Source organism: Panicum hallii, chromosome 9 (assembly GCF_002211085.1).
Source record: "Panicum hallii strain FIL2 chromosome 9, PHallii_v3.1, whole genome shotgun sequence".
NCBI classification, from domain to species: domain Eukaryota; kingdom Viridiplantae; phylum Streptophyta; class Magnoliopsida; order Poales; family Poaceae; genus Panicum; species Panicum hallii.
The window spans coordinates 31,388,075-31,405,449 of NC_038050.1; the positions used below are offsets into that span (position 1 = coordinate 31,388,075).

The following is a 17,375-nucleotide window of genomic DNA, read 5'->3' on the forward strand; positions in this document are numbered from 1 at the left end:
TGGATATGATTTGTGAATGCAAATTGAATTTGGATATGAATCTGGACATATTAAACCGCTTGTGATGTGTTAGATCACAAGCGTCTGGGCTTGCAAACCGCTTGTGATATGTATTTATCACAAGCGGCTGGGCTTAAAACCGCTTGTGATATGTTCCTATCACAAGCGGATTGGCTTACAAACAGCCTGTGATATGAATTTATCACAAGCGGCTCGGTTCAAAACCGCCTGTGATATGTTCCTATCACAAGCGGATTGGCTTATAAACAGCCTGTGATATGTTCGTACCACAAGCGGTTTTTCTTTCAACCCGCCTGTGATGTCTCTGAAACACAAGCCCAGTGTTTGTTTCTCACAAGCGGTCCGTTTGGACCAAACCGCCTGTGATGTTGGCCTATCACAAGCGGTTTGTTTGGAAGAAACCGCCTGTGATGTTGGCCTATCACAAGCGGTTTGTTTGGAAAAAACCGCATGTGATGTGTGTCTATCTCAAGCGGTTTTTTATCGACCGCCTGAGATGTTGTTTTACATCACAAGCGGAGCGTCTCAAGCGGTTCCTGAAAGCGCTTGTGTAGAGGCTAACCGGACCGCTTGCGTAGAGCTTTATTGTAGTAGTGAAGGCCACATCCGCGTGGCGTGAACAAGTGGGGAAGTCCATCTTCTTAAGCTTCTTGCGGAGTCGCAGATTACCGGGAGAAGAAGAAAGACGACGATGGATAAAAATTCAATGGCTGCAATGCTATATTGGCCAGCAAGTCAGCTCCGTATCGCCGCCACACGTCTCCCATGGTCAAAACTTGATGCCGCCGTGACAGTCTCACCACACTCAAAGACACGGCGCTACAAATAGCCTTGCGAGCAATAAACCCACACCGGCACTACTTCGATCGTGACGTTCTCAATGGCGAAAGTTTCACGTCCTCCTCCGGCCGTGGCGCTCGTCCTAGTGCTAGTAGGCCTCGTCGCCGCCGTCGCAGATGCCGCGGCCGGCCCGCGCGGCCTTACGTGCTACACCCGCGTATTCGCGTTCGGCAACTCGCTCACCGACACCGGGAACGCGGCTATCTTCCCGGCGACCGCCGGCGGCCCGTTCGCCCGGCCGCCGTACGGGCAGACCTACTTCGGCCAGCCCAGCGGTCGGGCCTCCGACGGCCGGCTCATCATCGACTTCCTAGGTATACACCAAACGTTTCGTTCTTCACTCTCTCAATGTCCATATACACGACGCAAGGCTCAGCTGTCGTGCCGATTTAAGACGCTCCCACTGGACGCGCGCAGCGGATGAGCTGAGGGTGCCACAGCCGACGCCGTATCTCGCCGGCAGGACGGCCGCCGACTTCCTGAACGGGACCAACTTCGCTGTGGGCGGCGCGACGGCACTCGACCAGGCCTTCTTAGCGAGCAAGGGGATCATGTCGTTCGTGCCGATCTCTCTCAGCAACCAGACGAGCTGGTTTCAGAACGTCCTGCGGCTACTCAACTCATCATCAGTCTACGGTAAATAGTATTTCTTGTGCAGACTAGACTCTCGATCGGGTTTAGCTCAATCACAGTCAGTCGGTGCATCGATCTAAAATAAAAGGACATTATCTTGTGAACTGCGATTACGTAGACGCAATGGATTTCTGCACTAATATAGCTAGCTTGTGAATTGTGATTACGAAAACACAGCACACTAATTTTGACAATCGTACGTGTAACAGAGCAGCGCAAGGTCATGGCGAGCTCGGTCTTCTACGTCGGCGAGATCGGTCTCAATGACTACTTCTTCGCACTAAACAGCAACTCCGTCGACGTTGCCGTGAGCCTGGTGCCACACGTCATCGGCGCCATCCGTTCTGCCCTGACCGTAAGGATCGGAGTCCACTCCGCTCAGTATCTTCCAACACTGCTGCTAGCTCTTTATCTGTTGATCCGTGCAGGCCATGATCGCTGCCGGAGCGAGGACGGTGGTGGTCACGGGGATGCTGCCGATCGGCTGCGAGCCCCAGCAGCTCGCCCTGTTCCCGGGCGGCCCGGGCGACTACGACCCGGCCACCGGCTGTATCGCGCGGTTCAACGAGGTCGCCGAGCGGCACAACCTCGCGCTGAGGGTGATGCTCGGGGAGCTCCGGCTCGCCCACCCCGGCAGGCCCCTCAGCTACGCCGACATCTACCGCGCCGTCACCCGCGCCGTCGCCTCCCCCACCCTGTACGGATTCGGCGGCATGCCGCTGGCCGCGTGTTGCGGCGGCGGTGGCGGCCCCTACAACTTCAACTTCACGACGTTCTGCAGCGCGCCGGGGTCGGCGGCATGCGCCGACCCGTCCAAGTCCATCTCCTGGGACGGGATCCACTTCACCGAGGCGGCCAACAGGTTCCTCACGCGCGCCATGCTAAAGGGACTGCTGTGACGTACGCGTGCGTCCATCCATCCATCACTCGAGTGTTGTGTCACGGATAACGCGTGGACATGGAATGGAATAATCCACGTGTTATGGTCAATAACAGCATACCAAATGATAAATAATTTAATACGCTAAATAATATCAAGCAACAAAAGAAACGATCGGCCATATATACCATTGAGTCATTGACCACTTCAGGTTCACGGCATCTTTTGAGCCGGGGGCTATATGGTGCGCGCACTGGAAATGTATCTCTTAGCACATGGGCTCCAATATTTATTTGTTTGCTGATTCTCTACTGCGTAGTGGGTTGTTGCGGCACACGTGCATTGGGTCCATCAACCTGCTATTGCACTACCACGAGGGCTAATATTTACTAGGTTGGTGACCTTGATCTTTCTATTCTTTGACCTATTTTTCCCTTAATCCTTTTCTATTTCTTTTGAAAGAAACTGGAGGGCGCACCTCTACTGAGCTTTATTCAAAATACAGGTAAGAGGGTTTTTATGTACAACAAAGCAAGAAAAAGAGAGTGAAAGAAATAAAGGAAAAAAAGTACAAGCAAGATAACAAAACTAGCCTCCTACAAAGGATTAAAGCAGCTGTAGCCAGGCTTCAATAGCTGCAACTATCTCCGGCTTGGCCCTATGTGAAAGCAAAGACATCTTAGACATGAACTTTCTCTTGCAGTTATCTACCGTGTGGGGTCAATATCCTTGAAAGTCCGGTCATTTCTGGTCATCCAAATACTCCAAGCCATGAGAATAATGATTTCCATAAAAAACGGTACATGTAGTTTTTCTTTGATCTGTCTGAAGATGTTTAGTAGGGGCCTGGTTGTTATAACAGAAGCACCAATTGAGGCCTAGCGTGCCTTAGCAAAGTTGCAGCATAAAAAGAGAAGACCTCTTGCTTCTCGTATAGCCTACTTACCATTCCACTATACAGCACATGTCATTCTAGATGTGATGCTTTCTCTATAAATTAATCTACAGATGATCCTTTAGTCCCGGTTGGAGCCACCAACCTGGACTAAAGGACCCTTTAGTTGTGGTTGGAGCCACCAACCGAGACTAAAGGATCACCCTTTACTCCAAGTTAGTGTTACCAATCGGGACTAAAAGTCTGAACTTTTAGTCTCCGTTAATAACACCGACCAGAACTAATGATGGACCTTTAGTCCCGGTCGGCCCTAGCCTTTGGACCCGAACTAATGCCATCATTAGTCCTGGGCCAAAAATGACCGTGACAAATTTCAGAAACCGAAGACATGTTCTGTAGCAGTGACAGGTCAGAACTGCAAGTCTCTAGCTCCATGTTCCTCCTTCTGAGAAGCTCCCTCGTGCTTAGCCTATCCCTTAAAAGCAACAAGAAAAAGACTTTGTGCTTCATTTGACACTTCAAATCCAGTGAAACATTGGATGGACAGCCCTGTGACCCACAATATCTTTGTAAGCCTGTGAAGCCCTGTAAACCGAATTTCCCAAACATAAAGTCTTTGATCCTTGTCCTCTTGTCTCCGCAATTGATGTAAACTGATCAACAGCTCTTGGAACTGTTGGTGTGCTTGGATTGACAATGGTAGGTGGAAGTTTTGGACTAGTTGTGGGCCAGAGAGTGCTTTTTTGAAAGATGTCCCTTTATCGTTAGCAAAAGAGAATAGTTCCGGGCAGGCTGAGGCCAAAATTTGCTCATTCCAGGAGTCAGTCCAGAACAGGACCATTGAGCTATAAGTAACTTTTGTCAGATCCGGAGCCACGGGACTACGCATATAGCGTACATATTCTAGGATAAAGGATGAGATATGGTCCATACGCTGCACCAATTGTAACTACTCGTACCATAGTAGAACTAGTCGGAACAGAAGGAAACTACCCGAAAAGTACTCGAGTAGGACTCCTGAGCTCGTATCTAGTTAGAATTTCCATATAACTCTATCACCCCAAACTATATAAGGGCGGGTAGGGACCCCCTCCAACCAGATCAATCAGATCAAAACCTAAGGCAATACAAACCACCACACAGGATGTAGGGTATTACGCTCTCGGCGGTTCGAACCTGTCTAAATTTTGTATTCCTTGCACCTTCGAGTTCCTAATCTCGGCGACACCCTAACTACAACTCACCACCTCGGGGGTATCCCTCGACGGGCTTGGTGGTAAAACACCAACAGCTAGCGTGCTAGGTAGGTGTGATCATCGACGATCCCCCAAAAAACTCGAGGGCATCATTCAACTTCATCAGTGCTGTGCTTGACGAGGGCACAACGAGCATCTTCGGCTCGTGATCATCAGCGAGGCGATGACAGAATTCAAACCTATCTCCAATTCATTTACTACGATGGCAGTGATGCGATCTCCGGAGGAAAACATGCATCCCCTTCGAATAAATCACCAAAAGTTGTTGTTGTCGGTGTTTAACCGGCTGCCCACCGAGGGATATACCCAAGGTGGTAAGTTTTGGGTGAGGAGACGCCGAGATCAAGAACTCGAAGGTGCAAGGAACACAAAGCTTAGACAGGTTCGGGCCGCAAGATGCGTAACAACCTACATCCTGTATGGTGGTTTGTATTGCCTTTGGTGTAGAATGACCTAGAGATCGTCTTTTGAGAGGGGTCCTTGACCTCCCTTATATATCCGAGAGGCCAGGGTTACAAAGATACTAACCAACACCAGCTGAGGAATCATACCAGAACATATCTTGAGTAGATTCCGTCTGTATCGGTTAGCTCTATCTCCTATTTAAACGGGATAAATAAGAGATAAACGAGGTAAATAAGAGATAAGACGGAGTTAATCTCTTAAACTACGCTTTGTACACAGTCCCGTGGCCCCGGGTCTGACAAGCCCCCGAGCTCTTCGTAGCTGAGTACTGCAGGCGTATCGAGTACTTTCGAAGCAGTCTTCGACTTCTTCTGAAGCTTCGTCTTGAAGCCCTTCTTCAAGTACTTGCTTGGCTGCATCGAAGCTATGAGGTGCTCATGCCCCGAATTTTTGTTATGGTGTGCGATTTGAAAATCACACTCCATATGGAGTAGCCCCGAGCCTTAGGTTGAATCGGAGAATCAAGCTGAGGGTCCCATTAGTCTGTAATCCTCCCTATCCTTCAAAGAAATTTGAAAAATAAGTAGTCGATGTCACGTATCCCGCAGCCCCCGAGCCTTGAATCCAAATCCCACAATTTTGGAGATAAGGATCCAAAAACTGTGGCATGCAGGTTAAAAAATAACAACTTGAAAAATTACGAAAATGATGATACAAATGATGGACATTGGATCAGGAATCCGGAAAACCCCCTTTTTCGGGCTAATTAGCCCTGAAAAAATGATTAATCGAATATTTAATCCAAACAGTCCACCAAATGACCTCTCATCTTCGGAATATTCCCAAAAAACGACCCTTGAACTTCAGAACTGTAACTTTCCCCACTCCGCTGGTTATTTAACCCCGCGACAACAGTGGGAAAAAATGTGCTTTCAATCCGCCTTTTGCCAAGAACCGCCAAAAACCCCAATCAGAGCCAAACGCCACCGCCATCCCCCCAAAGAAATCCTCTTGCTCCGACCTTCCCGCCCCTCTCCCCGCAGCCCCCGAGCATCTCGTGGCCAGCGAATCGGAGATGGCGCCCAAAAAGGCAGAGATTGAGGGGAAGAAGAAAGAGGCGCAGCCTTCGACCGCTGAGTGGACACACAGTAAGTGCTCCCTCAACCATCTGAACAACCTAGTTTCCGAGGGGTTGCTACAAGAAAAGAACCTTGTCAACTGGTGCCCCTCTTACCGTGAACCTTTCCCCATGGAAAATATTGACGAAATCGTCATATTTCTCCATTTTGCCGAACGGGGATTGGCCCTCCCCTCTTGTTCCTTCTTCCGAGGCCTTCTGTATTACTACGGGCTTGAGCTTCATCATCTCAACCCAAATTCTATCTGCCACATTTCAATTTTCATCTATTTCTGCGAGGCTTTCCTCGGAATCGAACCCCACTGGGATCTTTTCTGCTTTCTCTTCCGCATCAAACCACAGCCCACAGTAAAGAATCTTTCCGTTGTGGGGGGCGCCGGCATCCAACTGCGTTAGCAGGCCGGCGATAAATATCTTACCTACAAATTCCCCTCCAACCTTCCCGGGTGGAAGAATCATTGGTTTTATATCGAGAACCATGCTCCCCACCTCCCAACGAAATCAAACAGACCACCTGTGGTGAGGCCAGAGTGGAATCTTGAACCCTCCGGCGGGGAGATGGATCAGGTCAAGGAACTGCTCGACATCATAGATGCACAGAGGAAGAAAGGAGTGACCGGTGCCTCCGTCATGTTCGCATTTTACAAACGCCGCGTCCAACCAATCCAACAGCGCCATCGCTTGGGATTCGAGTACACCAGCCCCGCTGATCCCTCTCGCATGTGCGCAGAGGAGTTGTCAGATGAAGCCGCTCTCCAGCGAGTTCAGCGGGTGCTGCTAGACGTGGACGCCGTGCCATACGTGCCAACATTATTCTCCACACGAAATCCGCCCAAACCAGTGAGTATTCGACTTCTTTTTTGTTGAAAATATCCTCGTTCACTCCATTACTTAGCCGAAGAACCTTCTGCAGGGATATACAGAGCTGTACCGTAGCTATCCACCGCGCCCCGACATCCCCCGGCCAGATCACCTCCTCCCCAGTGCCGCTGTAGAGGCAAAGAGGACTCATGTTGCTGCAGCTCAACGCCGCAGCGGGTGCACCGAGGACGTGAGCTTTCAGGCGGGGGAAGGAGCCGAAGGAGAAGCGCGCCGGGACAACTCCTCCGAGCAAAGCGTGGAGTTGACCGGCGCTTTGCCGCTGGTGCCGCAAGGTCATCGGCTGGTGCGCAAACGAAAGGCGCAGGAACTTGAATCCACCGGGTAAGAGCCTACTGGTTTGTTGTAATGCGGTACCTTAATGTTCAGTCGTACTTATAACATCCTCCTGTAGTCCTTCCGCGTCCTCCTCCCGGGACGAGCCCGAAGAAGAAAGAACGAGCCCGGCGGCCACCGCAGCCGTCACCATCGCCGTGGCGGGGACCATGCCACAAGCTGGTGAAACCCCATCACCAGCAACGGGGACGCCGCGTCAGGCCGTGCGGATGAAGAGAGCCATTAAGAAGAAATCTGTACTGTAAGTCTGCCTCTGGTTGCACAGCAAATATTTTGATCTTTCGACTTATGTGTTGACTAACTTTGACTTCATTAGTGCTGCAAGTGCCGCGGACCTCCAGCTGGTGCCAGCTTCGACTACCCCAGCTCCCGGGTCTTCGACCCGAGAGGAATCCTCAAGCGCTGGGCCAGCCGCAGCTCCGTCGGCCCCCGAGCCATCGGCCCCAGAGGGGTCAGCGCCCGCGGAGCCAACCCCCGGGGCCGACACCACGCTGCCCGACCTGCCGCCTCCCGAGCTCCAACAAGTCGAGGCCGGGGCCAGTGGTGAGAAACAGGTCGAGGCCCCTAGCGCCGCTCCTACGGATGGCGCAGGTGAGCATCTGACCGCCCCGGCTAGCTACCGGGATCCGCATGCTGTATGCTGAAAACATTTGTGATTGCAGGTGCGCAGCAGCTGACTACTGAAGAAGTCGTGGGAACCTCCGGGAGACCCGATGAGCTACTGCTGGCCGGGTCAGGTTGTCAGGATGCCGTAGCCGCCGACCTGGCGGGTGACCAGCTGCTGACAGACGGCAACATAGAGAACCTCAAGAAGGCGCATGACTTTGCCATGGTAAGACCTGAAAACTTTACTGCCAGTAAATATATCGAGTTGCTTATCTGGATTTCCCCTTTTTGCAGACTGTGATCGCTCACTCCCGGAAACAAGCAGAAGAATTGAAGGCCATTGCCTGTGACCGCAAGGAACTTGCTGCCCTGAGAAGGCGCCTTGACGATGAGAAGACGGAGAACGTGCATCTTGAGAAGGTCAACGCCGAGCTCCAGCGACAACTCAAGGAACAGAAGAAGGAGCTCGAGGCACATAAGCAGGCGCACCAGGAGCAGCTCAAGGAGCAAAAGAAAGCGCACCAAGGTAAACCCTTGCTTCCCTCGGGTACTTGCACTGTGTGACTCAACTTGGATTCTAAAAAGCTTTCCACCACAGAGCTTAGGAGAATCTTAATGAGTAAAGAAGAGCTACTTACTGACATGAAGAACCTGCTCTATCGCCGTACAGATGACGTTGAGAGGCTGCAGAAGGTGATCGGCGACACTAAGCAACAGTTCGTCGACAGCCTTCAGCGAATCAAGACGCTGGGCGAAGAACTCGAAGGCCTCAGGGGGGCCGCCCAGGAGCTGGTGGACATGGTGGATCCACCAGAAGAAGGCGAAGCAAACCCCCGGCCCCTGCTAGAGCGTCTCCGCGAGGCCCCAAAGAAAGTAATGAAATTCCTTTCCGAGGCACCTGTCACGTGCGTCAACAACGCCCTCGCAATTGTGAAGTCCTTCCTGCCAAGCGCGCAACTGGAGATATTTGCTCAAGGCATGGCAGCGAACTGCACCGAGGATCAATTCGACAGATATCTCCTGGAAGCCCAACCTGTATCAGAACGTATAGTTCAAAGTGTAATGCAGGATTAGGGTACTAAGAACAAGTGTTCGCTTCCTTGTATATATGGTGTCTTTTGATGTCTCTACTTGTGTATGTGCCTAGGCTGAATTGGTATCCAGGCTTACAAGGCTTAAGTAGTAGACACTACCCTGGGTGCAACGACCCTAAAGGTAGCCATAGCTCCATGTAGGAACTTATCTAACAAGTTGTCCACAACCCGAACTCGTGGGTCTAGAACTGTTAGAAAAGAACGCGACCAACATCGCGCGAATGCCGGGCTTAAGGCAAAACTACCCCGAGTGCATCGACTCTGGATGTAGTCAGGGTTGCTCCTTGTATGAGCGCGCTCCGTAAGTTAAGTAGGACCCGGACGGACGGATCGGACTTGTTGGAGCAAATGCGGGCATCACCGCTGGTATGCCGTGCTCTTGGCAGAAACAAGACTACCCTGGGTGCCACCACCCTGGATGTAGTCGAGGTAGCTCTATGCGCGAGCTCATCCAACAAACTAGGTATAAACCAGTCGAACGAGTTGATTATGTTGGGGAAAATGCAACTGCTGTTGCGTGCGACCATCCAAGGTCGCGGCGGAAATCGATATGTAGAGGAGTTAGACGGAGCCGAGGGTTCCGTCAAAAAATGAAGTTAAATGGATATGAACGTGGCCGTAGCCCCCGCAACATTCACAACAAGAAGTCGATTTATATAAGTGTTTGCACGTGACCGCGGCCATCGTGTGCGTATGAAGGAATGTACAACCCGAATCTTGTGGCTCATAGCCTCCAAATTGATTTGAGGAAAAGAAATCTTCTAAGCCCCCGGGGATGCAGCTATCACCGGGCATCGTCTTATGGGTAGAACTTGCGCAGGTTCTGAATGTTCCAAGAGTTCGGGACATCCTGACCCTCAAGATATTATAGACAATATGACCCTGGCCTTGTAACCTGCTTGACGACGAACGGGCCCTCCCACCTTGAGTTGAGCTTGTGTAGGCCAGAGTCGTCCTGAATGCGACGCAAGACCAAATCACCAACGCTGAATGACCGCTCCCTGACGTTGCAATCATGATATCGCCGGATCCCCTGCAGGTATCGAGCTGACTAAACAAGAGCGGTGCAGCGAGCTTCTTCCACAGAATCGAGCTCTAACTGCCTCGCCTCGTCCGCCTTGCCTTCATTATACATTTCGACCCTTGGAGACTTCCACGTGATATCGGCTGGTAAAATAGCTTCAGATCCGTATACGAGGAAGAAAGGCGTTTGTTCTGTGGCTTTGGACGGCTGAGTCCGAAGCCCCCAGACGACATGTGGCAGCTCATGCACCCATTTGCCTCCCTTCTTGCTATTTTCATCATAAAGTCTCTTCTTGAGGCCGTCAATTATCAAGCCGTTCGCCCTTTTGACTTGTCCATTGGCCCTTGGGTGCGCGACCGAGACATATTTAACTTCGATGCAAGCATTCTCGCAGAACTCCTAGAACTGGTTGGCCGTGAAATTTGATCCCAAGTCCGTGATGATGGTGTTGGGGAAGCCGAAACGGTGCAAAATGTCTGAGATGAAGTCGACGACCCGATCTGGCGTGAGCTTGGCTAGCGGCTTGTACTCAATCCATTTAGTAAACTTGTCGATAGCCACCAGAACATGGGTGAAACCGCTTGGCGCCGTTGTGAAGGGCCCAATCATGTCGAGGCTCCAACAAGCAAAAGGCCAGGATGGCGGTATGGTGATGAGGCTTTGGGTTGGAACATGAGTCTGCTTGCCGAAGAACTAACAATTGTGGCATCTGCGTACGAGATCCTCTGCGTCGGTCACTGCAGTGGGCCACCAGAAACCGGCCCTGTATGCTTTCCCCACCAGCGTTCTTGAAGCTGCGTGGTTTCCGCAGACGCCCTTGTGAATCTCCCGCAATATGTCGTAGCCGTCCTCCTTTGTGATGCACTTCATGAGAACCCCTGACCGAGCGCCGCGCCGGTAGAGCTTGCCGTCAACCAGGACAAAACCCTTGCTTCTGCACAGGACGCGTGCCGCCTCTGCGCTCCTGGCATCAATTCCTGCTGGTAGCCTTTGATCGCGGATGAAGTCAATAAAAGCCTCTCGCCAGTCCTCTCCCAGCACCATAACCTCTCGATCGGGTTGTTGGGGACCCGCATCGATGGTTACCTGTGGAGAAGGCTTGATGGATGGCTGCTTGAGCTCCTGGACGAAAACTCCAGGCGGGACCTGAGCACGTGTTGACCCCAATTTGGATAGGATATCCACACCAACATTGTGCTCCCGCAACACATGGTGAACCTCCAAGCCAGAAAATTTGCTTTCCAACTTGCGCACTTCCTGTACATACGCATCCATTGTCTCCTTGTTGCAGTCCCATTCTTTGTTGACTTGCTGAACGACAAGAAGAGAGTCACCATACACAAGTAGTCGCTTGATCCCTAGTGATATCGCCAAATGAATCCCGTGAAGCAAAGCCTCATACTCGGCTTCATTGTTGGATACCGCCCACAAGATCTGAAGGACATATTTCAATTGTTCACCTCGTGGAGAAATAAGCAGGACACCAGCACCGCCGCCGTCAAGCTTGAGGGATCCATCAAAGTACATGGTCCAGTGCTCTGGCTTGTCTACTGGAGTTGGGACTTGATTCTCACTCCATTCAGCCATGAAGTCGACTAGAGCCTGTGACTTGATTGCAGTACGTGGCTTGAAGTTGATTGACAAAGCCCCCAGTTCCACTGCCCACTTAGATATACGCCCCGTGGTGTCTTGATTATGAAGAATATCCGCCAGCGAGAAATCCGTGATCACAGTGATCTTGTATTCATCGAAGTAATGGCGTAGCTTTCTTGATGTGATTAAGATTGCATATAGAAGCTTTTGAACAGCTGGATACCGTACCTTGGATTTGGAGAGGACCTCGCTGACGAAGTAGACAGGCCTCTGCACTCCAAACGCAAGGCCTTCCTCGCCTCGCTCGACTACAATAGCACTGCTAACCACGTGAGTTGTTGCCGCGATGTAGAGTAGTAGATCCACCCCTGGCAATGGAGCTGTAAGGATCGGAAGTGACTGAAGGTAATGTTTCAGATCCTGCAGGGCCCGCTCAGCCTCCTCCGTCCATTGAAACTTATCTTGGCGCTTCAGGAGCTTGAAGAAAGGTAGTCCTCTCTCCCCGAGTTGGGATATGAACCTGTTCAGGGCCGCCATACAACCTGTTAACTTTTGCACATCCTTGATTGTGGCCGGAGCCTCCATATCAGTGATGGCCGTGATCTTTACAGGGTTGGCTTCGATGCCCCGGTTGCTAATGATGAACCCGAGCAATTTCCCTGAAGGTACTCCAAAAATGCACTTGGTAGGATTGAGTTTCCACCGAAATCTGCGCAGACTGCTAAATGTTTCCTCCAAATCTGCAATCAAGTCGCTGGACTCCCTGGTCTTGATAACCATGTCATCCACATAAGCTTCCACATTCCGGTGCAGCTGATCCGCAAAACACATCTGGATCGCACGTTGATAGGTTGCTCCTACATTCTTCAACCCGAAGGACATGGTTTTGTAGGCATAAGTCTCGTACGGGGTGATGAATGACGTCTTGATTTGGTCCTCCTCCTTGAGCGCGATCTGATGATAACCTGAGTAACAATCAAGAAAACAGAGAAGGACACAACCAGCCGTCGAATCGACAACTTGGTCAATGCGCGGCAGCCCAAAATGGTCCTTTGGGCAGTGCTTGTTGAGATCAGTGTAGTTGACACACATTCTCCATTCATTGTTCTTTTTCTTTACAAGAACGGGATTTGCTACCCACTCTGGATGGATTACTTCTTTAATGAATCCAGCCGCGAGAAGTTTAGCGATCTCCCGTTTAATGGCCTCACGCTTATCGTGGGCAAACCGTCGTAGGCGTTGCTTTTTAGGCGTAGCCTTCGGGTGTACATTCAAAGCATGCTCGATCAACTCCCTGGGCACCCCTGGCATATCCGCTGGTTTCCACACGAATATGTCTCGGTTAGCCCGAAGGAAGCTAACGAGCGTGAGTTCCTATTTGTCACCTAAGCCCGCGCCGGTGACAGCGGTCTTAGATGAATCTCCCTCTTGAAGCTGGATCGTCTTGAGGGCCACGTCATCAGTCGACTGGATGCTCGACTTGCTGGCCTTCTTGGAGGGAATCTCCAGCCCGGACTGGGAAAGCTGCTACGCGGCCGCGAGTACTTCTCCCGAAGCATCTGGCACGCGAGTAGTCGAGGCATACTGGATCACCTCCTGATTGCAGTCGTATGACTTCTTCAAGTCGCCATGGAGGGTGAGTACTCCACTGAGTCCTGGCATCTTAAGAAGCAGATAGACGTAATGCAGCACTGCCATGAACTTGGCGAGTGCCAGACGGCCAAATATTGCATGGTAAGAAGATTCAAAGTTAGCCACTTCGAATTTGATGAACTCAGTACGATAGTTCTCCCGCGTGCCGAAGGTGACTGGGAGGACCACCGTACCAAGCGGGTGTGCCGCGTTACCTGGGACAATGCCGTAAAAGGGGGACTTGCTGGGAACCAGCATGTCCTTGAAATCCAGGCCCATTTTCTTCAGAGTGCTGACGAAGATGAGATTGAGCCCGCTCCCGCCATCGATGAGGACCTTGGTGAGCCTGACCTCCGCCACCAAAGGATCCAGGACCAAGGGAAACTTACCGGGCTCCAAAAAGCTCATCCACTGGTCATCGCGAGAGAATGAGATGGGGACCTCCGATCAACGGAGTGGTCGTGGTACCGCCGGTTCGACGGACAAAATCTCCCAGAGAAGCAGCTTCTGGTCCCGTCGGGAACAAAAATCCTCATCTCCCCTGAAGATGACGTTGACGACCTTCGAGGCATCTTGAAACTTCGGGTTGCGCCCGCGGTCCTCTTGATCATCGTCCTCGGGTTCTTTATCCGCAGGCTTCTTGTTCTTCTTTCCACCACCGGCGTTGCTTAACGTTCTCCGAAGGTGGTAGCAGTCGATGGCGGCATGATTGGCACCTGGATGCCACGGGCACTTCTTTTGCAGGAGCTTCTCAAACTCCTCCTGCGTCGTCGACTTCTTGCCCCGCAAAGGATGATCGATAGCCGCGATGATATCATCTGGCTTTCGTTTCCGGGGTGGACCCGAAAAGTCCCGCTGGCCTTTGTCGTTGCGGTTGTCGTTTGGGCGCCTCAGATTACTATCTTGACACCGCAGGAACTGCTCCCGCATCTTCTCCTCCTGTTCGGACCAATCGTGCATCATATCACGAAGGCCCGCAACAGTCTTTGGCCTGTTCCGCCCGAAATCCCTGTAGATGCCCGGGTCGGTGATGCCGTTGTAGAAACAATCGATGATGTCGTCCTCCGAGATGTTCGCGATGGTGGCGTGGACGTTGAAGAAGCAACATGTGTAGGACCGCAGTAGCTCGTTACGTTCCTACTTACACTGAGCAAGATCATGACGAGTACCTGCACGAGCAATCGCTCCCTGGAAGTTGTCGATGAAGACCTTCTTGAGGCGCTCCCAGGAGTCGATCGAGTTGTTGCTGAGGCTCTCCAACCAAGTGAGCGGCGCAGGATCCAAAGCCATCGGGAAGTAGATGACTTTGGTGATATTCGACCCCCCTGCGACCTCAATGGCCGTGAAGTAGCAACGGAGCCACTGCTGAGGGGCTTGCTTACCGTCGTACTTGGTGATGCCGATCGGTTTGAAGCCCTCCAGGTACTTGTAGCTGCTGAAACGTGCAGAAAAAGCAGGGAATCGGTCGCTACAGTCAGTACCTTCAGTTTCGACTTCTTCGCGGACCTTGCGCCTGGAGGAGATCACGGTCCGCGCGTCGCGGCCTTCATTGATGTGCTGACGCAGGTCCTCTGGAGGAAGTCAATGATTGGCCTGTCGCGGATGACCCCCTTGCAGCGGCTGCTGCCTCCCGCCAGGGGCCTAGCTCCTGCGAGCATTGTCGTTGCTAGGCTGATGTCGAGGACGTCCACCAGCTGTTCGGCTGTGAGCCTGGCTCCGACTCTCACCCACATGCTCCTCCCTGATGGTGGACGCCGGGTTGTGCTGATCCAACTGGATCCAAGCCCTCTGCGCGTAAAGGAGTGCTTGACGTATGTCCGGATCATGACTGTGCTCGAGGATGGCCGTCACCCTGGCGATGTTGGCCACCGGAGTCCTGAAACCTCGTTCGCTTACAGCAGCAAACTCAGGGTCAAGCTCGCGATGCATAGATCGCCTACGCTTGTTGGCCCTCCCTCGCCGGATTGTACGGGCCCTGTTCCTGGCCCTCCGCGCCTCACAATCGGCGTCGTTCTCGTCGCCGGCGTTGGCCGTGATCTCATCTTCGGAGATCACTTCAAAGTCGACGATAGGAAGATCCCCATTGTCCTCGCCTTCTTCCGCCATTAGCACCTGGTGGGAGGAAAGCTCATGAGAGCTTGCGTCGACTAGTTCAGTCGACCCCTCCGCCACGGTAGCCAATGGCCTGCCCTCTTGAAAGGGCAAGGGCTCTAGGTGAGCCACAAGTCGACCCTCTGCCTCGAGTAGATCGGAGAGCACCATGCCCTTCCAATGCACGATGCGCCCCTCCGGCAAAGAGGTGATCACCAGATCACTGGCGCCAGAACAACCCAAAGCCCCCCGACATGCGGTGGCTTCTGGCTTTCCATCCTGGAGCAGAAAGTCCAGGTCCTTCTCCAACATGGAGAGGGACCCAGAGACGTTGGCCTCCTGAAAATCAGTGGCCGGTTTGCATGAACCGAGTTGGGATCGGCTATGCAGATCCCTAGATTGGAACGAGTCCAACCCAAGAGAGGTTGCCGCAATGCTGGGAGAAGTCGAGCTTGGAGCAGGCTTCATCTCGATCCTTGTTGCAGAAGCATGTAGCGGCAAGTTGTTGAGCCCATCAACAAACTTGTCGAGGTCGCTGCAGGAATCCGCAGCGGCGGTCTTTGGCTTCATGTCGACGAGGAATCGCTGAAAATTGCCCACACCATCTGCGATGCAGATCCACGAGCCAAAAACAAATGTCGTGCCCTGGGAGGGAACTGACCTGATGAATTTGAAAGATGCCATCGAGCTCGCCGGTGGATCTTCGACGCGCACCCCTACCTAGCACGCCAGCTGTCGGTGTTTAACCGGCTGCCCACCGAGGGATATACCTAAGGTGGTAAGTTTTGGGTGAGCAGATGCCGAGATTAGGAACTCGAAGGTGCAAGGAACACAAAGCTTAGACAGGTTCGGGCCGCAAGATGCGTAACACCCTACGTCCTGTATGGTGATTTGTATTGCCTTTGGTGTAGAATGACCTAGAGATCATCTTTTAAGAGGGGTCCTTGACCTCCCTTATATATCCGAGAGGCCAGGGTTACAAGGATACTAACCAACACCAGCTGAGGAATCGTACCAAAACATATCTTGAGTAGATTCCCTCTGTATCGGTTAGCTCTATCTCCTATTTAAACGGGATAAATAAGAGATAAACGAGGTAAATTAGAGATAAGACGCACTTAATCTATTAAACTACGCTATGTACACAGTCCCGTGGCCCCGGGTCTGACAGTTGTATCTTTCTATGACATCAAATGCACAAGCATGCAGGGAAGATTTTTTCTCCCGATAAGATCTGATCTGATCGGTTGTATATTTTATTCTTGGCAAGGATTATTCTAATCGATCTTTCTTCTAATTGTGCATGCAAGACGGATACGAAGCATGCAATTTCCATTGATGCACGCATGCATGAAGAGGCCGGAGAAGTACACACACGCGGACCACCCTCGGATGAAGCACCGCTTATGCCATCAGTTAAGGCCACCACAACCTATGTCGATCGATGCACCGCCGACGATCTCGACTACCCGGACTCCGACCGCAGCTTGCACCGCAATATCGATATGCTGCAACTACTTCAACTTTGCGAGTACGTTCGGTGACCCACCGACGACTACTTCAACTACTTGTCTCGACTAGAAACTAGTCGGGGAGGAGTCTTAAACTACTCGGCGACTAGCTCCGCACGGTCAACAACTAGTCAGAATCAACTCCGACTAGTCGGCTTCGACGACAAATCGCCCTCGAATCAAGCTAAATCACTTATACCTTTTCTGACTTGTTTTTCACATGATCGGCTACTTATTTGTGTACGTCTCTTGATAGGCATGAAACCCTCCAGAGCTACACTTCGTCGCCTACTTTTTGCGTAACACGCATTCTCTTCACCGCCCATGTCGTGCCTATTCCTGATTGCCTGCACGGTCCGCCCTGCAACACCGGCAGTCGGGTTACACCATATAAGTGCGCTCTACGAGCATTCTCTTTTTTCGTGCAGCGCCGACTGCTCCAGTTTTCTCTTAACAGTTGCTAAAATACCCAGATAGCACACACTTTAATCCTTGAAACTTCCACTCTTCTATACGCCTATGTTCCTACGTGTGCATGCAG

General features: G+C 51.8%; 1 protein-coding gene across 2 annotated transcripts; it reads left to right on the forward strand.

The window, feature by feature from the left end:
* Window positions 1-887: 887 nt before the first annotated feature.
* LOC112877075 (GDSL esterase/lipase At1g28600-like) lies at window positions 888-2,557 on the forward strand. Of its 2 annotated transcripts, XM_025941279.1 has the most exons (4): window positions 888-1,175; window positions 1,279-1,497; window positions 1,704-1,849; window positions 1,923-2,557. In XM_025941279.1, exons 1-4 carry the CDS (start codon window positions 902-904, stop codon window positions 2,391-2,393), a joined length of 1,110 nt encoding a protein of 369 aa, XP_025797064.1. In that variant the 5' UTR covers window positions 888-901; the 3' UTR covers window positions 2,394-2,557. The 2 variants fall into 2 exon arrangements, with proteins under 2 accessions (XP_025797064.1, XP_025797065.1); XM_025941280.1 differs by lacking the exon at window positions 1,279-1,497.
* The last annotated feature ends 14,818 nt before the right edge of the window (window positions 2,558-17,375 follow it).